Source organism: Odocoileus virginianus, chromosome 30, assembly GCF_023699985.2.
Source record: "Odocoileus virginianus isolate 20LAN1187 ecotype Illinois chromosome 30, Ovbor_1.2, whole genome shotgun sequence".
Taxonomy (NCBI): Eukaryota; Metazoa; Chordata; class Mammalia; order Artiodactyla; family Cervidae; genus Odocoileus; species Odocoileus virginianus.
The window spans coordinates 455975-483364 of NC_069703.1; the positions used below are offsets into that span (position 1 = coordinate 455975).

Genomic DNA, 27390 nt, shown 5'->3' on the forward strand with positions numbered 1-27390 from the left:
AAGATGTATTCAAGAACATGTATGAACATGTATGGACATGTAAGCAGATGCTGTGGCACAATTGACATAGAATATAGGATAGTGATGAACCTAAAAGAAGCAATGAACTGATCTATGAAAAATGAGACTTTTGTTATTACTGTTACTACTTTCTCAAACATCATCTTAGTTTTACAGCTATGTGAGGTAAGGCTCATTAGTACCCCCGTTCTACAGCTAAGAAAACTGAAGCAGAAGCGGGGCAAGTCATCAACTAATGAGTGGAAGACAGACACTCTGACTTCAAGTCTAGGGCTCTCGAGCACCTTAAGTCTGAAGAAATCACAGGAAGGAAATGCAAGGTCATTTCTCAAATGTAGTTAATAAGTATTCTAGGACTCAGAGTAAACAGACAATTTGTAGTCCTGTGTCTATATCTTTGCATTTGTAGAGCAAATATTGAGAAGCATCTTTCTCCCCTGCACCCCACTGCCAGTTCCCTGTGCTCCCTCATGCGAAGAGCACCCATATAGTCCTCGATTGCTCTGACCCGCCTTCCCAATACTCAAGTGCATGAACCAAGACCACAAATCGCCTAGTCCAGGTTTCTATGTCCTTTCACATTGCTTTCCTACCTCTGTGCCTTTGCATACATGGCTTTGTACATCTTTCACATCTCTGTTTATGAAAATCCTGCCAATGCTTGCAGACATTACTGATGCAACATATTTATTCATTCACTCATTCCACAAATTTGTATTAAACAACAGTTATTGCCAGGCACTGATCTGGATGCTCAGAAAACCATGCCAAACAAGCACCACCTCCTCCATCTTTCCCTTCTTTGAATCTGACCTTCACTTTTATACTGTGAAGTGAAATGAAGTGAAAGTGTTAGTTGTTCAGTCCTGTCCCACTCTTTGTAACCTGTGGACTGTAGCCCGCCAGCCTCCTCTGTCCATGGAATTCTCCAGGCAAGAATACTGGAGTGGGTTGCCATTCCCTTCTCCAAGGGATCTTCCTGGGATTGAACCCAGGTCTCCTGCATTGCAGGCAGATTTTTTACCATCTGAGTTACCAGGGAAGCCCTATTTTGTAGTTGTTCCTTTAACCTTAGAGCTACGACAGGTTCAGGGTACAGCACTTGAAATGTGGGAGACAAACTCTTATTTGAAATGTATTAATTTAAGAGAAAGGAAACCGTTGAATTTGATACAATTTTTAAAAAGTTTGATGTAAACAGTGCTCAGAAATTCACACAAGGGAGCCAAATTTGAACAAGGATGAAATGGTTTAAGAAACTTGAGGAAACTTTTGGCCTCCCCAGAGAGATGCAGTAAGGCAACTAGATGTCACTGGGGACAACTCTCATCATCTCTTGTCATTTGGAAGAGGAATTAAATAGGTTAAGGATAAGAATTAGAGAGTACTTCACCTGGGAGTTTCAACAAAAGAGCCCGGGAAATAGTATCAAGGAAAATAATTACAGAGATCAGTATAATGAAAATCTGTGGAAATTTAAAATGTTTTTAAAAGCAGCTTTTCACAGAGAAAGTTCTCCCCAAGAGCCACAGAGAATGTTGTATGAACGTTAGAGGTTTTTAAAACAGAGAAAGTGAGTTATATAGAGAAAATATTTTCATACGTATTTTTACGTCTTTTTCTTCTGCTCAGAACTACCACAGACTGGAGGTTCCCCTAGACTCTAAGGCCTAGAGTTTATGGTTGATCAAATCTGATGTTTAAAATACACTGTTTCTTAAGAAAGCTGTGGTCTGAGCAAAGGTGTGATATACAGGAAGCTGGTGTTAGAATCTAGTCTGGGTCACAGTTGTTTTACAACATAGGTAGCGTTTCAGACTTAGTTTAAGCAACTAAATTGCAATAGGGACAGGAGAATAATTATCAGTGAAATTAATGAAAGACCCCCAAGCCTTATGTGTTGTTGTATGCAATGCTCAGCTGCTAATAGCATTTCTAAAATTGAACAAGACATAAAATTTTTAAAAACTTATAGCCTGAAGTTTTTTCAAAGTCATGATAATAAGACTGTTAACAAAGCAATGCTCCTTTTCCTAAAAACAAAAAGAAACAAAAACTACTTTGCTGGCTATTTGTTGCACACATATTTATTATTCATATGGTCTCTTCCATATCTAAAATATTATTTTTCTAGGATGCTTCTACATATAGTGTGATATAAACAGATAATATAGTATTCTCTGTGTATAGTATAGATAGTAGGAAAAGCAAAAGAAGAAACAATGTTTAAAAAAAAAGCATTTAAGAATAGTTTCTCTCTTACTGTTCTATTATCACCTCCTCCATGAAGTTCAACAGGAAATTACAACTTTCAGTTGCATAATTTGTGTTTTCCATTTTCTGTATGTTTTTCAGCTGAGCCTTTATTAGAAATATGAAGTGAGTTCTAGTGAGAACACCACGACACAACTTATCACATGTGATGTCACCTTTATCTCAGTCAGAGCCCTGGGACTCTCCCTACTAAAATATATCACTAAATAGGGTCAGTGTTATTAATCATGCCCCTTGAAGGGTAGAGAGATTAGAGATTCCTTTGGAGGAGGAGACAGCAAATATGAAAATAGAAGGGGACAGAGTTCTGCTTTCATTCAATTAAGCAGCCAAGCTGCATTTTGTTGGGTCAGGGGAAGATATGTTTCCACCCCTAATGGCAAAATTTCATATGCCTTGTTTTCAGTGTGGTCATCATTGCTACTCCAATTTTGGGCTCCAAAATCACTGCGGCTGGTGACTGCAGCCATGAAATTAAAAGACACTTGCTCCTTGGAAGAAAAGCTATGAACAACCTGCATAGCATATTAAAAAGCAGAGACATCACTTTGTCAACAAAGGTCCATCTAGTCAAAGCTATGGTTTTTCCAGTAGTCATGTATGGATGTGAGAGTTGGACCATAAAGAAGGCTGAGTGCCGAAGAATTGATGCTTTTGAACTGTGGTGTTGGAGAAGACTCTTGAGTGTCCCTTGGACTGCAAGGAGATCAAACCAGTCAATCCTAAAGGAAATCGACCCTGAATATTCATTGGAAGGACAGATGCTGAAGCTGAATCTCCAATACTTTGGCCACCTGATGCAAAGAGACAACTCATTGGAAAGGACCCTGAGGCTGGGAAAGATTGAAGGTAGGAGAAGGGGGAGACAGAGCATGAGATGGTTGGATAGCATCATTGCCTCAATGGACATGAGTTTGAGCAAACTATGGAACATGGTGAAGGACAGGGAAGCCTGGTGTGCTGCAGTCCATGGGGTCACAAAGAGTTGGACATGACTGAGTGACTGAACAACATCATCATTGCTAGTGTTATTTTTTTGCTCTCAAAACTGATGTGCTAGTGTACATTAGTTTGTTTGATTAAAAGGTAAATTTGTTGATATTTTCCTCTATATTCCACATTTTTTTGACAAGCATGGAAATGCATTACTTTTATAAACATAAAAAAAAAAATTACCTGGTTTTCAATTCCTCCAACACTTAAGGAATATCTGCTATGTGCCAGAGATTGTGCTAAGTGATGGGGAAAGTTGAATAAAACACAATTCTACCGTCATATAAATTCAGTTGATCAAAAACCAGTTCACTAAAAGACCATTTGTTAAAGTGATTTAAGGCTGTTTGCTCTCCAAAACTCACAATCTAATAGAAAATATAGATATGTAAACAGCCATGACATGTCTGCGTTATTAGTGGTGTGAACAAAGTTACTGTTCAAAGCCCAGAGAAGAAAATAGCTCTTCTTAGGAGTGAGAGATCAATCCAATGAGAGAGTGTGATTTGATCTGGGCTCTGAAGGAGGAGCTGGATTTAATCTGTCCTTTAAATCCAGCTGGATTTAAATCTCCTTCTTTACAGGATCATACTGGCCACTGCATTACAACCTGGACTCAAGCCCTCATCAGCTGGTCTTGTTGATATACAATTACTTTGCAATCTAAAGTTTACACAAAGAAGAATCAATTAAATCTGGATTTAATTGTGTCCTTTAGTTTTTCTTCATGACTTCAAGCAGGATGATGGAAAGGGTAAAAGGCTAGTTTAAACTTTAGGTTGTGTTCCAAACTAAGCACTGAAGGGTACTTCCTTTTAGTTTATGTGCTTTCACCTTGTGCTTATAAAAATTGTTTTTTCATTGAAAGGCATTTTACTTTAATTACAGTAGTATGTACATGTCAATCCCATACTCCTAATCTATCCCTCCCCACTTCCCCATAACCTTCAAGTCTGTGAGTCTGTTTCTGTTGTGTAAATTCATTTGTATCATTTTTTAGAAGTATTTGAACACAGCCTCCTCACATGTACAGCCTCACTGAAGCAAAAAGAGCAACTCCATTCTCTCAGCTCCATAATTTCTTAGTTAAGCATACACAGCCCTGAAGTTGGACGAGTTTTTAAGTGCTGACCTCACTCAATAAGACGCCTCAACTGCACCTGGAGTAGTCATGTGTACACTGGACTCTCCCTTGTGGCTGGTGGTCATGTCTTGCCTCATGATGTCAGATAGGATTATAAACAATGCCAATCCAAGAGGATAAAAAACTGGACATGTCTCAGCTGAGGAAGGGTTAGGGCTCACAGGCAGATAGGACTTGGCACTATCCTGCAAGCCATGTGATGCGGCCAAAAAAAAAAATTGTTTAAAAAAGAAGAAAAGTAAAGCAGTTCCTAGGATGACTTAAAGCGACTTGTAATAAAACAACCTAGGCCGTCTCACAGCAGGACACACAGCTTCATAAGAAGGATCCCTGGAGGGGGGACCAGGATGGGGAATACATGTAAATCCATGGCTAATTCATTTCAATGTATGACAAAAACTACTGTAATGATGTAAAGTAATTAGCCTCCAACTAATAAAAATAAATGGAAAAAAATAAAAAATAAATAAATAAATAAATAAATAAAAGAAGGATCCCTGTTTGTCCCCCAGTCTCATGCATTTGTGCAAGGCATAGCCTGTCAACCATACTTTGAGACTTTGAAAGTTTTGTTTTGAAAAACATCTGCATTGGCTTTGTGCTTAATGCTACTTTATCAGACTCCCCAAAAGCCTATGCATCATTTTTATTGTGTCTCATTAGGATTTTTAGTCACCTGTGTACAGTTGGACAGAATGATGTTCCCACTGTAGCAAAATTGCAATAGCTTATAGTTCCATGTTTCCAATGAGGATCTTAGGCTACATTTAACTATTTGGGGGCCCAGGCTGGTACATAACCTTGGTCCTCAGAAATAATGACTTCCTACCAATGCACAGTGAAGAATTCCTTAATAAATTAGGAATCATTTAAGGTACATTATACCAGTAATACAAAAATGGTATACATCAATTCTTGAGGGGTCCAAAAATGTACTCCGATTCTACATACCAGGTCTTCTGTTACCTTTTCAAGCAGGTTTAAGTGAAAATGCCAGAGAAGATTGTGCCTTTTGTGTAGTAGTGCTTAATTCTTGCAGGAATAAGAGATTAGCCAAATGGGATTAATGGACCTATGGTCATGGAACCCATGATTCAAATGAACTTTATGATCATGAGAAAAACTTTGAATGATACTGGATTGTCAGAAAAACAGCATTTGCTTGGAATGTATTCTGCTTATAACATGAAATACTTTGGCAAGGAAATCTTGATAGTTCCTTCCACTGTTTCCATTCCCAACGTGAGACAAGGGTCACATGTACCCTTTGTCCACTTGTGTTGACAAGAGGGAAATAGTTTGATAATGTAATAGTTTTAGATCTATGATCTGGTATCTCCTTCTTTACAGGATCATACTGGCCACTGCATTACAACCTGGACTCAAGCCCTCATCAGCTGGTCTTGTTGATATACAATTACTTTGCAATCTAAAGTTTACACAAAGAAGAATCAGCTTAGTCATAATAAAAAAATAGCCTAACTAAAGTTGAGAAATGTTAAAAGTTGAGAGTAGTATAGAAAATTATCTTCTAATAAAATAACTGTAGATTTAAAATAAAATAGAAGAAATAACCTCAAAGAATTAGAAAAGTTGTTCTTAAACACACTGCATTCAATTAAGACAAAGATGACATATTTTAGGAATGGTCCATAATGGTTGAAGCCTACTCAGATTCAGCTCCAGTGTAATTACTTGCAATTACTTATTTAATTTACATCTGCTCTGGTAGATTATACACACCATGAAGTCAGTATCCCCAACATCAGCAGACTCCTGACAGAGAATCTCCTCAATGCATACTTATTGGATGAATGAATAAATGAAAGTAAATTTACTCAAACTTCTCATAACGGATGACAACGGATTTGAGGGAGATGGTAAATAAACCCTTAGGAATCATTTCCACTGGAAAAGCAACTCACTTATTCCCTGCATTTAAAGTGGCAAAAAATAATGAAATACATTATATGTGAGATCCTAACCTGGTTGTTCTGCGTTACTTTTGATGAGTGTCCATCTAGGCTACACATTATAATCATCTGTGGGGGTTAAAAAAAAAAACCCAGTTGAAACAATCTCTGGGGTGGGGCTGGCCAAGCATGGTGAATTTTTCAATGTGTTTCTGATGATTCTAATAAGCAGGCAATGTTGGGAACACTGATGGAAAGTCACTCTTTCCCAGACTTGTCTGATTATAAGAATCACCCGGGTTGCTCAGTCTGCACTCAGCCCGAGTGGTTTTTAAAACTTTGCCAATTTGGAAGATAAAAAGTGCCCTCTGTTTTGTTTTGACAGAGAAGTACTCATTTCTAATTCTTTAAGTCCATTTGACTTCAAATTTCACCTTCTACAGAGTTGCAATGCTTCTAGTTTAGTGTCAACACTAAAGTAATTTACTTCAGGATTATGTTCCAGGCTATCCTGGGGCATTTCTTCTTGTCCTGAAACAATACTTCTACAACTTTTACAAGCCTGTATCTTTATTACTGTAAGTCAATGCCAATCTATTTAAAGTAATTGCAGCGTGTGATTGTCAGGGTGAGTTGTCTGGAGACAAAGGGCTGGGGAAGTACAGAGGACGGAGAAATCAATGTGGATTTTTAATGACACAGAGAGAGGCCTTGGACTGGAACTTAATAGATGATGGCAGGAAAGGGGAGCAGAAGGCAGGGCAAGTCATGAGCAATGCCTCTATTCTAGGCATATGAAACATTCATAAACTACATCCACCATTGTTCACATTGTCTTCTGTTGCTTCTGCCTGGAATGTGTCTCTTTGTAAACTTTGTGAGTCCTACCTTCCTATCCACAGCCCCAAACCACATTCTTGACCTGCTCAGTCAGAATTGGAAGTGGGTGCTAGAAGTTTTTAACAAGTTCCCCAAGCGATTTTTATAATGGAATGCTAATTTAGCATGATGAATCTTTCTACACAATTCAAGAGGAAGATAGATGGGACAGAACGTCCCCAAAGAGAACCAAATGCAACAAACAAGCGCTTCTGTCGAAATAAATCAGATATACCATTTTTCATTTATCAGCCTGGCAAAGATTAAAACACTTTGCACCACTCAGCATTGATGATGGAATGAGCTTTCACACACTGCTGGTGGGAATGTGAATGGTACATTACTAAAGGACAATTTAGCAATTCTGATCAAGAACCTTGACATTTTTCATACCCTTTGACATAGCAATTCCACGTATAGAAATTTACCCTAAGGCTGTGGTCTCAACCTTGGCAATTTATCAGAATCATTTGTGAGGCTTTTACATGAACTACAGATTTTTGGGCCCCACTCCCTGGAGATTATGATTCTGTCTATTTGGGGCAAGGTCTGGGAATCTGGATTTTGAAAATACTCATGTCAATTGGACTTTTTTTTTTTTAAATTTCAGGTAATAGAAAAGTTAAAAATTGCTGACAGCTTCATCTTCTACTTCTTTCCCTCACTCCCTGTGGGTAATCACATAGAATATGTTGTTCTGCGTTTTCTTCACCCCATAACATACATCATTATTCCACTTCAGCATATTCAGGTCTAATATTTTAATAGCTGTTTATCCAATAGAAATAATTCAACTTTTTAAGAATTAAGAGTTGGACCATAAAGAAGGTTGAGTGCCAAAGAATTGATGCTTTCAAACTGTGGTGTTGGAGAAATCTCTTGAGAGTCCCCTGGACTATAAGGAGATCAAATCAGTCAATCCTAACAGAAATCAACCCTGAATATTCACTAGAAGGACTGATGCTGATGCTCCAATACTTTGGCCACCTGATGCAAAGAGCTGACTCATTAGAAAAGACCCTGATGCTGGGAAAGATTGAGGGTAGGAGGAGAAGGGGATGACAGAGGATGAGATGGTTGGATGTCATCATTGGACATGAGTTTGAGCAAACTCTGGGAGATGGTGAAGGACAGAGAAGCCTGTCGTGCTGCATTCCATGGGGCTGCAAAGAGTCAGACACAACAGAGTGATGGGACAATGATAAAAGAATTGAGATTATTTAAAGATGGACATTGGAGATCATCTTCACATTTTGCTATTATAAATAACAAAACAATGAACATAATTGTATGGATATCCTTCCTTTTACCTCTGTAAGAACTTCTATAGGATAAATATCCAGAAATGGAATTCATGAGTTGCATTAAACTTTGATACTGACAAACTGCTTTTCAAAAATGGTTTTACCAAATGTGGCAAACATACCTACTTGTTCCCCCAAATTCCTGCTTCCTCTCTCCCCTTTGAAGTGTAAAGTGGCAGTTCCTCCAGAGATTACACTGCTTAGCATTCCTTCATGGTGTGGAAGGCGTGTAACTAGTTCGTGCTAAAGGGATATAAATGTAGTGTGTCATTTCTAGGCCAAGGAATTTTGATGTGGCTATGACTTCATGCTCTTTCTCTTTCTCCAGCTCCTGTCTATCTTCAAAGAGATCCCTTTGGAATAGCCAAGTCCCGTGTGGAAGGAACTTGGGTCCCTGAATTGTAATGAAAATGAAAGCCATCCACTTATCTATAGATTAACCAATACCTAACTGTAATGTGCATAATAAATAAAATCCTACTGTCTGATAGCTTAATAAAGTAACTAGTATTATTCTCATTAATATATCAGTTTACACTCATGTCAACAGTGGAAAACAACTCTATAAGTGATTTTGATGCATAGTGTTAAAACCCACCATTTAACAGAATAATCACAAATATGAATGAAAATTTAAGAACAGATATGTATACTTTGGGGCTTCCCTGGTGGCTCAGTGGTAAAGAATCTGCCTGCAAAGCAGGAGACGTGGGATCCATCCCTGAGTTGGGAAGATCTCCTGGAGAAGGAAACGGCAAACCACTCCAGTATTCTTGCCTAGGAAATCCCATGGAGAGCAGAGTCTGGCAGGCTACAGTCCATGGGGTCACAAAAAGAGTCAGATACAACTTAGTCACTAAACAACATGTGCACTTCACTTGTTATATTGTTGAAAAATAGGAAAAAGTAGTAAATATCCAAATAATAGGTGAATACAAATAATGCTGAAAAAGAATATTTAATGGCATGGAATGCTATTCCATGGTTGGTTGATTGGATGATTCTTTAACTGTATTAAGCTCCCCAGGTGGCGCTAGTGGTAAAGAACCCGCCTGCCAAAGCAGTAGACGCAGGTTTGATCCTCGGGTCAGGGAGATCCCCTGGAGAAGGACATGGCATCCCTCCAGTATTCTTGCCTGGAGAATCCTCATGGATAGAGGAGCTTGGTGGGCTGCAGTCCCCAGGGTCTCAGTTGGACATGACTGAAGCAACTTAGCATGCACACACGCATGCAAGCTTAGAAAGGATATAAAACAATACCAATTTTTTTTTAAGTTAAAAGATATATTTGAGTAGAATCATTGGCAGGAAATATACTATAATATACTATTTTATAATACTATCATGTTAACAGTGGTTATCCGTTAGAGATGGGATTACAGATGATTCTTTTTTCCTTATTATTTATCTATGTTTTCTAAACTTTCATTATTGGATGTGTATCCAATACACAAATATTTTTGTGATAAAAAATAAAGTTCTTTAAAAATCAGTAGTTATAATATTGAACTACATCAGCATAAAGATATAATCTACAGGAACTCAGAGATAAACCTATAAGGCTCTGAATGTGTGTTGTTTGAGGCTTAATAACTCAGGAAAGTTGGCTGCCTTTGAGAGGAGACCTGAAGCTAAAGTGTTCACATGCTTATTAAAAGGGCTCTTTTAATAAGAGAAGATTACCAACAAGTGCATGTTTATTAGTTGATTTGCAAGGTTGGAGTTTAGGACCAATATGTAGAGCTAAAAAGAGTTTAAAACATGGGAAATTAATAGGCCCCTCAATACAGTTTGTTTTCTAATTCATGGAGAACTATTTTTAAAAAATAAAAATCAGATATTCTTCCATTCAATAAGTTCTTTCATTCACTGACAAGTGAACAATGGGAAAACGGGTTTAATTTATAGCAAAATGACAAAAGAAGGCATTTTCTGATAACCATGTTGGTACTGGAAAGCTACAAAGTGTGTTCATGCAGTAGACTTCCCTAGAGATTTTAAATAACAGGAAATAGATTGAAGTGGTTCAGCTGTGGTTTTAAAAACCAAAGGGTGGGACACCCTCGGTAATCTTTTTTTGCCCTTTGGCTACTTGCTTACAGATGAGAATATAGGAGGGGGAGAATGAATAATGTTCAATACCAATACAGCACTTTAAGATAATAATTATAGAACTTAAAATGCAAGCAAAAGACAGACGTGAGGTTTTAAGTTTCACTGTACTTGTAGAGATGCAGTGGAGTGAAAAATGCAAACTACATGCCCAGTTCTAGAAGGCTGGGTAAAGTAAGGTACATCCATAAGATAGGAAAGACCTACAGAAGAACACTGAGAAACATTGCCAGGAAAAATGAAAGATTTAACCATATGGATGTTCTAGGTGACTGCCAGAAGTTTGGGGGTAGTGGAAGAGTGAAGAAGTTGCAATTATGTACAGCAAGATTGACTATAGTTAATACTGTATCAAATAATGTACACTGAGAGTAGATTTCAGGTGCTCTTATCACACACACAAAAGTGATAACTGAGATAATCCTAATTAGTTTGACTGCAGTAATCTTTTCATTATGTACATGTATATCAAATCATCATACTGGGCATATTAAATACACATTTATATATATATAAGAATAAAAACTCTAGACTGTGGTTTTGTATCCTTTCCTCAAAGGTTTCTCAGCTTTTGCTGCTTCTGGTCCCATCCAGTCCAAATTCTCTCACATGTACAACACACTCTAAAAAACACGTGTTCCCAAACCCAATCCCCTTCATCTTTAGAAACTCGTGATTTCAGCAAGAAAGTTTTATTATCAAAGTTGAGTTTATGGACGCTAAACTGCAGTCACAATGATGCCATGACATTTGCTCCTTTTATTTAGAATACTGATTGTAGCAGGAGAGAGTCACGGTTTCAACATCGACTACACTGCTGATTAAATGAGGTGCTGAGCCCCTACTATGTGCTGGGCTTGTGTCAAACTCTGGGAATGCAGAGATGAACATGCAAGGAGCTCACAGCCTTGTGGAGAAAACAGGTAAGCATGCAGACACATTAGTTCCAGTTACTTTCCATTAATTTTCTGCTATACTCCACTAGAATTTAACAAACTCATCTTGTTATCCCACTTTCTGCCCCAAACCTAATCATTATGCATCAACATCATACAGTAACCCAAACTAAAACTCTCAATCATCTCTCATTTCTTGCTCTGCCCTCTCACACATTTCTTATCTATCCACTCATTGATACATTCTTTTACCAAATTATCTCACAACTCCAGCACATTTTTTTCACCCTTGTCATTGCCCAGCTCAACATCCCTTGAACTACTGCAATACTATCTGGACAGGTCTCTGTGCCTAAATGTTCACCTCTGCCCCTCTATGCTCCACACTGTTGCCATGAAGCCTCTGTCTGTCTGTCTATCATCTCTACCTCTTTTTCTGGGAAGACTATTTATTGTTCAGAGAAAGATACAGAAGAGTCCAGAGGAGGAGAAATACTGAGTTGATGATATACTGAACTGCAGAGAACCAATGAGATGTTAATTTTTCCCAAAAGAAATCTTGACAGAAGTGAGGTAAGTTATGAAAACCTGGTAAGTAGAAAAGGCAGTTGGCTGTTTTGGTTTTTTTTTGTTTGTTTGTTTGTTTGATATGGCACTGTTTATTTTCTCATTTCCACATCTTGCAACTGAGACAGAGATGACAGAAAATAGGCAGGTTCTTGACTCCCCAGGCACGCAGGAGGGTCTTCATTTTTCTGGTGAGCATAGTTCTTGGCTATCTGTACCATGTTAGCACCTCACTGTGCACTCAGCACACAGGGAGAGACGCCATTATGTTCTTGACCAAGGTAGCCAATCACAGGACTCTGGTAATGAGTGCAACCAAGTACCAAATATTTGGCTCTGTACCCTGATTTTTTTTTAAATGAAGTAGTGTGAGAGATGGAGAAGGAAATGGCAACCCACTCCAGTGTTCTTGCCTGGAGAAGTCCTGGGACGGGGGAGCCTGGTGGGCTGCCGTCTATGGGGTCGCACAGAGTCGGACACGACCGAAGCGACTTAGCAGCAGCAGCGCATCATTGTGAAAGATAGGTGTCAACTGAGCAAATCTTCTGCTCCCCAGGTCATTTCTGGAGAAATCAGTAAGAGAAGCCCAGAGGGGAACTGGTGACTTGGTGAGAAAATAGCTTCTTTCCCAAACAATGAACTTTTCATTGACGACTCGCAATTGATACCTTTAAAGTTATTTGGATCAATTAAAGGCAATTATTCAATGCCGATGAACTAAGAACTTCCCAGCTGGTGCTAGTGGTGAAGAGCCTACCTGCCAATACAGGAGACATAAGAGACACAGGTTCTATCCCTGGAGCAGGAAATGGTAACCCACTTCAGTATTATTGCCTAGAGAAACTTCATGGACAGAGGAGCCTGGTGGGCTACAGTCCACAGGATCACAGAGTCAGACATGACTGAATTGGCTTACCACATAGGCACTATGAACTAAATCTAATTATATACTAATTTTAGATAGCAACTTGATCATTATTCACTCAGATCACAGTTTTAAAGCTAAAATAAAATGGTTTCTTACAAACTTGGATTATACTGACTAACTTGTTTATAAGTGGATTGTTTATTTTTGCTCCAATTTTTATGCTTTTACTAAACTTGCACAAAAATGTTTAAAGCAGCAAACACCAAGGTAACAAACAAGTCTTATAAATTACCTTGGTTTTGACTAAGTATCTCTTTGGAAAGTTTCCAGGTCACAATGAATTGGGAACAGTTTAACCAAGCTTTACTATAAGTCTTCATCTCCATGAGATGGGGACAACTAAAAAAACTAATTAAAAAAAAAACAACAACAACTGCTAGCAGAATGATACAATTATCCCACTTTTAAGATGAACATCTGTTCAGCTTTTTTTCAGTCACCATGATGCCATCAGCAAAAGGAACCCATGGATAGTAAACATCAGCTTATGACACTTAACATTTTCATATCCTCTTCCCCAACTGGCATCTGTGTCTCTCCACCCACGTTCTCAATGGTGATATTAGTCATCATACTAGGGGCTATAGAAATCTATTTAATTATATTCTTGGGGGTGACTGCTCTATCTGGGGTTTGGCAGCTCCTCTAAAAGTTTCTGTTACAGTCTGTCAGGCTGACAGATTCAGGCCTCATCTTTATGTCTGGACTTTCCATGATAGCTCTTGGATAAATTTCATGAGCTTCATGTTTAGTTTTGGGACTTCTCTGGCAGTCCAGTGGTTGGAACTTCGCTTTCCATTGCACACGGGTGCGAGTTTGGTTCCTGGATGAGGAGCTAAGCTCCCACATGCCTCGGGACTCAAAAAGCCAAGAAACACTTAAAAAAAAAAACACAAAACCCAGAAACAATATTGTAACAAATTCAATAAAGATTTTAAAAGTTGGTCTACATTAAAAATCATTAACCAAAAAAAAGAACAGTTTTTTTTTTCTTTTCCTTGGGAACACTATAGCTAGGCTTTGTATTAGGGGAAATAAAATTTATCCAGTCTCTAAATTTAGATGATTTGAGAAGAGGGAGAATAGGAGCTGGAATGAGGAAAGAAAAAGCTTTAAGTCTTAGGAAATTCTCCAAAATTATTTTGCCTACAGCAGATAAGGGATGGGTCTTTCTAGAGAGAAAGATTGCTCTATATATGTTTTCAAAAAAAACCTACATTCATGTTCCACTTGGCTCAAAAACCTTTGATAGCTCCCCATTGCCAAAGTCCAAACTGCTTCAGTTCAGTTCAGTTCATTTCAGTTGCTCAGTCATGTCTGACTCTTTTCAACCCCATGAACCACAGCAAGCCAGGCCTCCCTGTCCACCAACTCCTGGAGCCTACCCAAACTCATGTCCATTGAGTCAGTGATGCCATCCAACCATCTCATCCTCTGTCGTCCCCTTCTCCTACTGCCCTCAATCTTTCCCAGCATCAGGGTCTTTTCAAATGAATTAGCTCTTCCCATCAGGTGGTCAGAGTACTGGAGATTCAGTTCAGCATCAGTCCTTCCAATGAATATTCAGGACTAATTTCCTTTAGGATGGACTCGTTGGATCTCCTTGCAGTCCAAGGGACTCTCAAGAGTCTTCTCCAACACCACAGTTCAAAAGCATCAATTCTTTGGTGCTCAGCTTTCTTCACAGTTCAACTCTCACATCCATACATGACGACCATTGGAAAAACCATAGCCTTGACCAGATGGACCTCATACAAGGTCCCTGTTAATGCTTGAAGTGCCAAGCTTGTTTGAGGGATGGGGATTCATTCCCCTGTTGTATTCCCGCTCCTGCTTTTCCCTCTGTACATGATTCCCTTCCCTCCCTTCTTCTTGTCAGAGTTCTGAATCGTCCTCTTAGAACCAGCTCAGTTGTTCCCAACTCTATTGTGACTGTAAGAAATCCAAATCATCATTTGGAATTTAAAGACATATGGACTATAAACAAATAATTATTTCATAAGAGGGAAAGAACAAATCATTACAGACACATGATACACTGTGAGAGAAGACTTAATAAGGAGGGAGAGCAATCCTGGCAGGCCTGGATAAGATACAGGCTTGGAGGAATATGCAAAAAATGATCCATGAATGAAGTCTCAAGTGGGTGGGATCTTGAGTTGATCGCCTGGGATTTCCAGTTTAGTGCGATGTGCATGAGCATTGTGATGTACACTACCCACCTTCTGTTGGCTGTCCCAGATTATGCAGCAAACAAAATCCTGACCCCTAACTCACACTTCATCTTAGATGGCCTGACTTGCAGGTCTCTTAGCCTTTGAAATGTGAGCATTGTGATACTGGCATCTCAGAAGGAAAATAGGGATGTGTCCTGAGGATTTGGGAAAATAACTGTGGCATGAAAATGACGAACTGGCTGCTGCCGATGTGTAGAAAATAACCTGAAGGACTGAAGCTTTCATTTGGCTCCTTCAGAGTTAACACCGACTGGCTACACCAGGCTCTGTTCAGCTGGAGGCTGAAGTCACCTCGTCACCTCTCTTGTATATGGTGTACATAGGGGAAGGAAGAGGAGTGAGCTAAGAAAGCAGCATGAGTTAGAGGAGATCATCTGGTAGATTCAGAGCCACTCAATAGTTAAAAAAAAAAACAACCTTTTTTCTCCATCATATTGCAAAAATGTGCTTCTAATCTTCTACCTTGTCATGTCAAAAATCTCACTTTGCTTGATACTCAGAACCAACAGTAGGATTTTTACAGACTGGACCAGAAGGAACCACAGTTTACCTAACTTTAGAGGACCTTTCAACCCCAAAATGTATTTTTGTTCAGGCAAATCCAAACACCTCTGACGAAGAGGCCACAAGAGTGTAGAGAATAGAACATGTTAGGTGTGGTTTGCACTTGCTCGTGCCCCCTCACACATAGAGTCTAAAACTCTCACTAACAGACTCATTACCCTGGTGGGTGAAAAATGTTCTGTAGGTGATGGGACTACTAACCACAGAGTTAATCACCAAAACCCTGAGCTCAGCCTTCTAATGGAGGTTTGTTTTTTTTTTAAATCAGACAAGTTTGCTATTGTCTATTTCCCCCTTACTTCCTGATACTAATTTGTGACGGACAGCCATTGAGGCTCCTATAAGTTAAAAACAAAACATAGGAGGTGTGAATTTTTTAGACTGCAAACTTCATGACTTCCTCCAATTGTATTCCTAGTGCTTAAGATGTAACTGATAGTATAATAAGAACTTGTCTAATATTTGTTGACCAGATAATAAGATTGGCTGTGTGATATTTATAAAATACTCAGTACAAAGTGACAAAGTATGAAAATGGAAAGATAGAGTCATTTGCCAATTGGCAAACAGTAACAAAAAGAAAGCCACACAATAAAATTTCAAAATGCAAATATAATAAAAGGGTCAAAAAGGATATTTTAAGTTAATTTTTTTAAGTTGAATTCACCAATACTATTTTGTACTTATGCTCCTCACAACATAATAACAAATACACAAAGCAAAAACTTCTAGAAGTTTAAGAGTTGATAAACCCCAATAATAGAAAAAGATTGACTCAGTATACCGCTTTCAAAAATCAACGGAATTTTCTAACAGGCTGCCCTGATTCTTTCTTGACTAACTACAGTTCATTTAAAAATCAGAGTAAGCTTTGAAAAACAGAAATCAGTTCATGTCACACCTCTGCCCAAACCTCGCAATGGCTCCTCATCACAGTCAGAATAAGACTCAGAATCTTGACCAGGGCCCACAAGAGTCTATACAAGGCAGCCCAGGCTCACGCCTTTGATCTCACCAGTTTTTTATTTCATATTTTAGATACATCCTTGTAAAAACTATAGTTTGCCTTAGAACTACTAAGTTTGATTCACACAGTGAATGGTTTTTTCTGATATATTATTGCACATTTTCAACCTTTCAAGTACTCTATTGTTACTTTTTTGCAGTGAAACTTTTGAAATTTTAACATGTGTGCTTACCATCTGTGTCTGATTTCTTTTAGTAATTCCTTCTGTGAGCATACCGTTGTAGATTTTGTATAGTATTATACAAAACTTTTAATTTTGCATAATAATTGAGCTGGGTATAGAATTCTAAGTTTCTGGATATTAAGATATTACACTCTGATCTCACTTGATACTGTTTTAAACTTATTTTTCTCATTTCTAAGTAGGTAATATATTTGGGCTCTCTTGCTACTTTCAGGATCTTTTCTTTCTCTCTGGTGTCCTATACGTTCTTTTATTTACCATGTTTGGGGCCTGTATTTCTAGAGTCTAAGGATATACGATGGTCTTCCCAGGTGGTGCTAGCAGCAAAGAACTTGCTTGCCTATGCAGGAGACATAAGAGACTCGAGTTCGATCACTGGGTTGGGAGGATTCCCCTGAAGGAAGGCATGGCAACCCACTCCAGTATTCTTGCTTGGAGAGTCCCATGGACAAAGGAGCCTGGCAGGCTACAGTTCAAAGTGTCACAAAGAGTCAGGCACCACTGAAGTTACTTACCATGCATGCACATGGATAAATGACAGGATGCATGACAGCCACAAGTTCAGGTCCTACACACAGTTCTGTTTCATAGTTTAAACTTTTTTTGGTTCTATGTGTATGTGTGTGTGTTCAGTGGCTTCAGTCATGTCTGACTCTTTGCGACCCTATGGACTGTAGCCCACTGGGCTCCTCTGTCCATGGGATTCTCCAGGCAAGAATACTGGAGTGGGTTGTTGTGCCCTCCTCCAGAGGATCTTCCTGCTTCTCCGGCAGTGCAGGCAGATTATTTACCACTGAGCCACTGGGGAAGCCCTTTTGGTTCTATAACTTGTCTTAATTTGTGATAAATTTATCTATGCATTTAAAGTCTGTTACATTTTATCTATCATTTTTATGTATTTTTAGTGAGATCATTTTTAAGTTTAGCTAGCTAGAAACAGAAGTCAAAATTGGACTACTGAAACATTTAGATTAGATACGAACAAGAGCACTCCATATTAAAGTATATAGACCATTTCTCTCACTCAAAAATGTGTAGTGTTAAATTCATGTATAAGGAAAAGAAGGCTGGAAATTAAGTATTTGAATAAAGAAGTTAGACAAAGAATAAACTAAACTGAAGACATTAGGTGGATATAGCACCAGATTGGTACATGAGATATGTCCATTGGGCTTCCCAGCTGGCTCAGCGGTAAAGAATCTGCCTGCCGATGCAAGAGACACAAGAGACAAAGGAGATGCGGGTTCAATCCCTGGGTCAGGAATATCCCCTGGAGGAGGAAATGGCAACCTACTCCAATATTCTTGCCTGGGAAATCCCATGGACAGAGGAGTCTGGAGGGCTACAGTCCATGGGGTCGAAAAGAGTCACTGGACGTGACTTAGCAACTATGCATACATGCAGGCAGGTGTCCATTACAAGTATGGACAAGAAAACCAGAATTCTTACTCTACTGGGAGAGTGTAAACTTGTATAACTATTTTTGGAAAACAATTTTGGCATGATCTAGTACAATTAAAGATATGCATAACCCAAGATTCATTGTTTCACTCCCAGGTCTATGTCTCAGAGAACTGCATGCACCAAGGGGTACACACAAGAATATTCAGACCACAGTGTCTGAAATAGCAAAGAAATACTGGAAATAACCCCAGTGACCATCAACATTAAAACAAATAGACTATGACATAGTCGCACAATGGAATACTGTGTAGCAATGAAAATGAATGAACCACTGCTGTATACATCAACACGGGTGAATCTCAGGAATTATGCTGCATGAAGAAAAGTCATGAAGAATAAATATGTGATCCTATTTATGTGAATAGGATAAAAAATGTGATCCTATTTACGTGGCATTTGGTAACTTGCAAACCTATATATCATCTAAAGATGCCAATATATGATAAACTGTAATGAAAAGAAAGAGACTGATAAATGCAAAATTTAGATTAGTGATTACTGTGAATGGGGAGAGAACAGAGAGGAATTGGCGGTGGGGAAACAGGAGGCTACAAAGATACTGACAGCAACTGAGTATAAAATGTCAGTAGTAGCCTGCTCTACTATCTATCTATCATATGGAATGAGAGAGAGAGTGATGTTAGGAATGATGTTTATCAAATATTAATATGGTTATATCTTAGCAGTAGATTTTGTATTATTTCATATTTTATTTGCATATTTTATATTGCTTCAATTCTTAAAATTACGAATATGCACCATTTTAATTATTTTAAAGTCATTTTATCTCAGGAAAGGAGACAGTAAAAGGTTGCTGGAGGCTAAATATTTGTGACTCCCCAATGCATATGCTGTAACCCTACCCCCTAAAGTGATGGTATTAGGAGGTAGAGCCTCTGATAAATGATTAGATCGCAAGGGCAGAGCTCTCTTGAATGGGATTAGCATTCCTTTAAGAGAGAACCTGACTTTAGATGAAGTAACTGAAGAGGATGAAGACTCTCTGGCAGATTTTAACAACCTTAAAGAAGAGCTTAATTTTGTTACTGTGGATGAAGTTGGGGAGGAAGAAGATGGAGACAATGATTTAAAAATTGAGTTAACACAGAGGAAAAATGACCATCCCACTGATAAGAGAGGTGATAGAAAAAAGAGAACTGTGGACAAAAAGAAGACAAAACTTGAAGCTTTGTCTCAGGTGGGCCCAGTAAATGAGAATGTTATGGAAGAAAATCCGAAAACCGTGATTGAAAGACGTTCAGCAGCTACAGTGCCAACCAAGAGAGTTAGAATTGGAAAAATGCCACCATCAGAAAAAGCTGTCACAGTGGAACCAGTGAAAGATGAAGAGGCCTTCCAACTTAGTGAAGTTGGTGAAGAATCTGGATTAGAGGATTCAGAACCAGAACAGAAACGCAAGAAGATTGAGGACTCTTCAGGGAGATCAGTGGCACCTGATGTCCCTGAAGATTTAGACTTTCTTGTACCGAAGGCTGGATTCTTCTGTCCAATTTGTTGGACAAATTGTTTGTCCAATTGTTTCTCAGATGAGAAAGCAATGACGAATCACTGCAAGAGTACACGTCATAAGCAAAATACAGAGAAGTTCATGGCCAAGCAAAGAAAGGAAAAGGAGCAGAATGAGGCTGAAGAAAGAAGCTCTAGGTGATTGATGGGGTGGGGGGAAGAATTCATTAGAAATTTGTTTAGGGTCCAGTTGATTTGTGTATTTTTGTTATCACTTAATTTGTAATTTTTGTTTCAGAAGCAAATATTCATGTTGTACAAATTTCTGATTGCCCTTGATGTAGAGAGACTGATGGGGAAAGTATGATGGGTTTGATTTTTATATCAAATCATCAGGCATGGAGAAATATCTTTTAGAAGTGTTAAAATAAATGTTCCTACAATATATTTAAAAAAAAAAAAAAAAGACAACCTAGAGAGCTTCCTTGTGAGGTTACAATAAAGCTGAATCAGACACTGAACATGCCAGAACCTTGATCTTGGGCTTCCTGTCCAGAACTGTGAAAAATAAATGTCTTTTATATAAAATTTACTCAATCAATTGTATTTTGTTGTAACATCCAGAACAGACTAAGACCCAGACAGGAAGATGAATAAACAAAAGAGATTTTCAATTGAAAATCAAAGATCAAAGATCTAGTAATCAAACTCCAAGGTGCTAAAAATATGTTAAAAACTCAATGCACAAAAAGCTGCACATAAATATTAATATGAGTTTTGTTTATAATTCCCCAACACATATAAACACACTGAAGTACCTCCATAAAAAGGAATTATCACTCAGCGATTTAAAAAAAGCTACCAAGCTACAAAAAGCCACAGAGGAAACTTAAAACATATTAATAAGTGAGGAAAGTCAATCTGAAAAGTCTACATACTGTATGATTTCAACTATATGACATTTTGAAAAAGGTGGAACTATACAGTAAAATGATTAGTGATTGCTGGGAGCTGGGGCATGGGGAGGGAAGGAGGAATAAATTGGTGGAGCAGAAGAAATTTTTAGGGCAGTGAAACTGAAATAGCGGATCCAATACATCATGCACTTGCCAAAACCTACAGAACTGTACACCACAGAGAGTAAATGCTAATGCAATCTTGGACTTTAGTAACAATGTACTATAACAGGTTCATCAACTGAAACAAAGTACAAAAAATTGCCAGATAATAAGACAAATTAGGGAGAGGCAGGTGGAGAGGGAGCATATACAGAATTCTACTTTCTATTCAATTTTCCTTAAACCTAAAACTGCTCTAAAAAATATATTCTGTTAGTTTAAAAAATAAGCCCCAAGAACAGAGTGAAGCGTTCTTGAAATATCTGGACCAGATACTTATTTTTAGCAAATCCTAACACAGTCCTTACTACATGTTCTACAATTTTTTAATGCTCCTAACATACTTGTGGGGTTCGATACCACTGTGATTCCACTCACACCGCTGAGGAAACTAAGGCCAGAGAATGTGATCATTTTGCCCTGGCCCACACAGCAAGCAAGTCATAGAACCAGGATTCAACCCAATATAGTCCTACCTCCTGACCTTGATCTGAGGCTGCCTCCCCTTAAAAGGACTAAGGTAACCTGGACATCAGTGTTCACTGCTTCCAACTCAGAGATTGCCTTGACTCTTGGTTCAGTGGTTTTGTTTAATTTGTCTTTTATAACAAGCCATTCCAAATTTTTATCAGAAGTAGGTGGGATATAAATAGTAAATTAAAATATTGACACTGGAGACCTCAGTTGCTCTGACAACCACTAAAATAAATTTACCTTACACCTGCTTAGTTCCCCTGGGACCATGTTGTTTGATCTTTTATGCTACAAAAGTTAAAATAGATTGCATTTAAAATCCCATAGGATGAAAATGCTCAAACCAGATAAACATAGTGTCAATATTCTTTCAGCAGGAGGTTTTTGTTTTTCTTTTTGTTTTTACTTCATTTTGAGGGAGGGGATCTTACTTTACCAAAAAGATTTTTCTTAATTGGTGATGTTCTTTATCACTATTTTCTACTGTTTTGAATTAATACAAATATCAATAAGTATAATTTATAAGTCAAAGGAAGAGCAAGTGGTTTTGTCCATTCAAAATATCCTAACCAATCAAACTGTTTTTGGAGTTTCTAGTTTGTAGTAGTTTCTAGTTTGTTTCTAGTACCACACTGGGTACTGGAGGAAAGAGGAAGGTCACAAAAGGAGCTCAGATTTCTACTTTCAAAGAGCTTGTGGCCTTCTTGGGTACATCCCCAAAAGATGAGAGGCTGGTTATCTTATGGCACATGCTCCATGGGGAATGAGAAAACAGGGTGAAGCACAGGTGAAGGCTCCCTTGCCGCCTGGGGCCTTCACAGATCCTCTAGGAATGACTGGGAGCTGGACTGGAGGAAGAGAGATATCAGAGCATTCCTGGCCACCAGATTGTCACGGACGAAGGCTCAGAGTCATCCAAGAGTGCGCTCGCTGTGCTCAGGAACAAGGAGTAGATCTATGGCTTCCAGGGCAGGAATGTGGAGGAGCTTGGGGCAGTTTATTATAAAGGTCAATAGAGACAAGATGCTGCAAAGTCTGTGACATAAGCAGAGACCTTTGTGCTTGAGCTGAAATGTGACTGGGAATTACTGTGGGTTCTTGGGCTCCCTCACAATCGTATCCCCACTCAGAAAAGTGATGGGTTGGACACTTACTCTTGAATAACACTAAGAAGATCCTGCTGTTTTCTCTATCAACAATAAGGCCCATTTTTGAAAGCCTATTTTTTTTTTTCCAGAATAAAAGCTCCAGTTTTTCTTATAATCCCAAATAATTATCCTCATTTACATGAAAAGATATAAGAATTTACAAAAATTAAGTGACTTGCCCAAGGTCAAATTTTGAGAATCAGAATTTCCAAAGACCACAAATCACCCCCTTTTTATCCAACTATGTCCCTCTGGCAAAGAACAAGGGTCAGCAAACTTTCCTATAAAGGGCCAGATAAGTATGCTTAATACGGACACACACACATATACACACGCACACATTTTCAATTTAGGCTGTGGGTCCATGCAGTCTTTGTCACAACTACTCAACTGTGCCACTGCGGTGCAAAGGCAGCCAGAGTCAATACATAACTAATTAAGTAAGCTACATTCCACTAAAATACAGAAATTTGAATTTCCTATAATTTTCTTGTCACAAACTTATTTATTTTACTTTTACTCTTTTTTAAACACTCTAAAATGCAAAAACCACTCTTAGTCATGGACCATACAAGAACCGGCAACAGCTACATTTGACTTGTGGGTACCAGTATGCCAAACCTCTGTTTTAGGTCCATTGATTAGAACAATAGCAAGTGAAGCCAAGATTAATTGTCTTATTCTGGAAGAGATAGTTTGCTTTACACTGTGAAAAACTCTGTTCTGCTGGCAACAAGTTCATTTCCTGCCCCAGCCAAGTCTCTTGCAAATTTGTAGGGGATTACAAAGGCAAAGATAACAGTAAAATGACAATGAAAAAAAAAATCCAATCCTAACAACAATAAAACACTAACAATTTAAAAAACAGCAATCCAAACAACAATAAAAACTTAATATCTATTTCCCTCTCACAGATGTTAGTAATATCAAAAAACATTTCTATTATAGTCTAGGAAAAGTCTTCTAAAAATGCATTCATTGTAAGTTTGAGGTCCTAAAGATGTATCACTAAGAAATGGTACATGTATATTTCATGTTCTCTAATACATTGTATAGGCACTTTGTAAATGATTAGAGCAGTTCATGTTTAGAGTTTACTTCATTAGCATCTCTGCGTTTAGGTCAATAATAGCCGGCTCTTAATTCTTTAGATCCCTGTTTCACTTATTCATTCATCTGTTTAATTAATGACTATTATACATCTACCATATGTCCAGCTTTGTGGTGGTCACTGGGAATTCAAAACTGAATGTTAAAGTCCTTGCCTTAAGTAACCCACAAATTGAGCGAGAAGAAATGCAGAAGTAACACTAATGTAGAAAAACACTAAATGCTACAGCAAGAAAAGTTGCAGATGTTATGGGAACACCTTGGTGAACTTTTGGAATGGGAAGCTACAGGACACCAAAGAATGCTTTCGAAGGTGAGGTTTGAACCAAATCTGGAAGAAGACATACGATCATAATGCCTCCACCTATGAATGAGAACAATACCAACTCTGATTTGTTACATATGAGACAAAGGCAAGAAAGGTTCAGAGAGACAGCTGTGAAACAAGCATCTTTCAGATCCCCGTCTCAGACTCTCATCAATTTGATCATAACTAGTAAACAGTCACATGCAAATCATACCCTCCCCTTTGTGGGCATCTTAAGATTCAAAAGTTGGTGAAAAACAAACATTGGGTAATGAAATAAAATTGAGCACAAAATGTAAAATCATAAGAGAACTCAGCTTTTTCTCTTTTAAATCTGATATGGAAATACAATAAGACCACATTTTTTTTAACTGAATTTAAGACTTATAAAGACAAATATTTTTGAAAAGTAGAATGCATTCTCACCTGAAGGACTTTCCTAATTCTTTTCAGATTGTGTATTAAAAGTAAGTTTTTCTCTTTGGAAACACGGCCTAACTGTTCATCCAGTTGTATTAACAAGTTTTGAAGAAGAATTGTTGCCATGGTTTCATTGTTAGATGCTGCCTCCCTAAAAAACAAAAATGTTTTTACACAGCGGGAAACAGCTTATAAAAATGCCTACTTTTTACCATAATCATTTTAAAGTGATAAATATATCCCACAGTGATAAGCATTTAATGGTTTTAAAAGTTAAATTGTATACATATGACAGTATATTCAACATCACTAATCATTAAGGAAATGCAAATCAAACCAGGAGATATCACTTCACACCTATTTAGATGGCTATTATCAAAAACACAAGTTTTGGTAAGGATGTGAAACTGGAACCTCCTTGTATATAGCCAATGGCAGTGGAAAACTGTGCAGCCAGTATAGAAAACAGTATGGAGATTCCTCAAATTATAAACAAAAATTACATACAATTCCACTTCTGGGTAGATACTCAAAAGAACTGAAGCAGGGACTTGAGTAGATAATTTGTACATCAACATTTAAATCAGCTTTATTCACAATAGCTGAAAGAAGAAATCACTCAAATGTTCATTTAAGGGTGAATATAGAAATGTAGTATATGCATACAACAAAATATTATTCAACCTTAAAAAAGAAGGAAATTCTGATACATGCTATATGAATGAACCTTGAAAGAATATGCTAAGTAAAATGTTGGTCACAAAATAACTAATTTGGTGTGACTACACTTATACGAAGTACCTAGACTAGTTAAATTCAGAAACAGAAAACAGTGGTTGCCAGGGGCTGGGGTGGAAAGAATGAGGGGTTAATATTTAATGAGTATGCAGTTTTAGTTCAATTTTAAGATGAAAAAGTTCTGGTGATGGATGGTGGTGACGGATGCACAACAATGTGAATATGCTTAAGGCCACTAAGCTGAACATCTAACAAATGTTAAAATGGTAAATTTTATGTTATGCATTTTTATCACAATAAAAATTTTAAGAAGACAAAAGCAAAAAAAATTAATTGTACAAGGTGAATAGAGCTTCCAAAAATGTTTGTAAAACATATTAAGAAAAAAATGTTTATTTTATTGAGTCTATGATGGAGAACTGATATAAACAATATACTTACTTCTTGGTTTTTTAATACTTAGAAAACCACTGGGGGTTGGCTTATAAAAAATGAAGCACTAGAACTATAAAGTTTTAATCTACAATGGATGAAACCAGAAAGGACAACAATTCTTCTCCCTTAAGGAAGCTTTCCAAAGCCTCAAAGAAGGTTCTTTACCTGAAAAGAATGTATCTACTGAGTTAAAAGTGGACCATAGAGTAAGTCCATATGTAAGTCCTCTAGGGAAAATACAATAACGTTTGATCCTACCAGTCCTGATTTTCAATCCACTGGGCCAGCAGATGCCGAATTTCCATAGGAAAGTTGTCATCATAGAATTGATCAACTTGCTCCAAAAATTTTATTTCTAACTGTTGGACTTGATTCCACTGAGACATGCTATAAATAAGAGGAAACAATAGAATTTAAAAATAATGTTAATTAACAACTATGGTACATGTTTTCTTTTCCTTTTTTTTTTTTTTTTTTTATTTCGGACAAAGACAAAGTTATCCATTAAATAACTGGAGAAAAAAATTTATTTTATATTCACTCAAAGAAAACAGAAACAAGAAAATATTTTCAATCCAAAGATAATGCAGTTCTGAGCTTTTTCCTAAGGCATTCCTAAGGAAGGAAAAAGGATTCTTTCTCTACCCCAAGCCATGTCTTTCTTTGTTCTAAAAGAAACATCTGATCCACCTTCTCTAGAAAGCTTTCATTCCCCCTCAAAACCCCTCACATCTGTCTACACAGATGTGTATTCTCAACAATCTCCTTCTCTATTCTGTGCTCCCTTCTCACTATTAGACTTTGAGCAACTTGAAGGCAAACAACAAACTAAACTATATCTGCCAAGATCCCTCTTAAAGGCTTTATATGTGCTGTAGCGTTAGCCGCTCAGTCTTTCTGACTCTTTTGACTCCACAGACTGCAGACCACCAGGCTCCTCTGTTCATGGAATTCTCCATGAACAAGAATGCTGGAGTATGTTGCCATTCCCTTCTTCAGGGGATCTTCCCAAACCAGGAACTGAACCTGGGTCTCCCTCATTTCAGGTGGATTCTTCACCATCTGAGCCACCAGGGACACCTGATGTGAGAACTACCCAATAAAAGTTTATTTTATATAAAATGGCCCAATCCCTTTTTTTTTTTCAGATTTGTCTGGCTTCTAAGAGTCAGTCATATTCCTAGACTTCTAGTCTCAGTCTTACCTACATGAAGAGTTTCACGTGGGCTTTTTTTCAGTTCAAAATACCTCTGAACAAATAAATATTTTTATTTCTCTCTGGAATGATCAACTATTGCTGGGAAAAGCTTTTAAAGTCTACTTTTAACCAGTCTCTGATGTGTATCTGACAGTGGTTAAACCCTCCACATACTGAAGAAGAAACCGCTCATTACGTAGTTGGCAATGTGTCATAAAACAAAAGTATGTGTTTCCCCGACATAACCCCATTCTGTCCAGTTTAGAAGCTTTAGATGTATTTCTTAACTCAAGGAAATGAATATGACATCTCTCCTTGAAATTACAGTATTTTACTTTTCCCAAAGTCAAATTTTTTATAGTTTTGTCACTAATTCTAGATCAAACAAAAAAAAAACCTTTTATGTAATCAATCACAATGGTGTTTCAACTTACCCTGTAGGTACATTAAGATTTCCTTTTGCTTACA

At 37.8% G+C, this 27390-nt stretch overlaps 1 protein-coding gene across 6 annotated transcripts in view; it reads right to left on the reverse strand.

Annotated features, from left to right (window-relative positions):
• The window catches only part of STAT4 (signal transducer and activator of transcription 4), a 135600-nt gene that overhangs the window by 71517 nt on the left and 36693 nt on the right, over positions 1-27390 (reverse strand). For all 6 annotated transcript variants that reach the window (XM_070458465.1, XM_070458467.1, XM_070458462.1 and 3 more), the window contains 2 exons: positions 25983-26111; positions 24558-24702 (listed from right to left, as the gene is read on the reverse strand). In XM_070458465.1, coding sequence (XP_070314566.1) covers positions 24558-24702; positions 25983-26110 — 273 coding nt within the window. In that variant the 5' untranslated portion in view covers position 26111. The remainder of the gene's footprint in view (positions 1-24557; positions 24703-25982; positions 26112-27390) is intronic.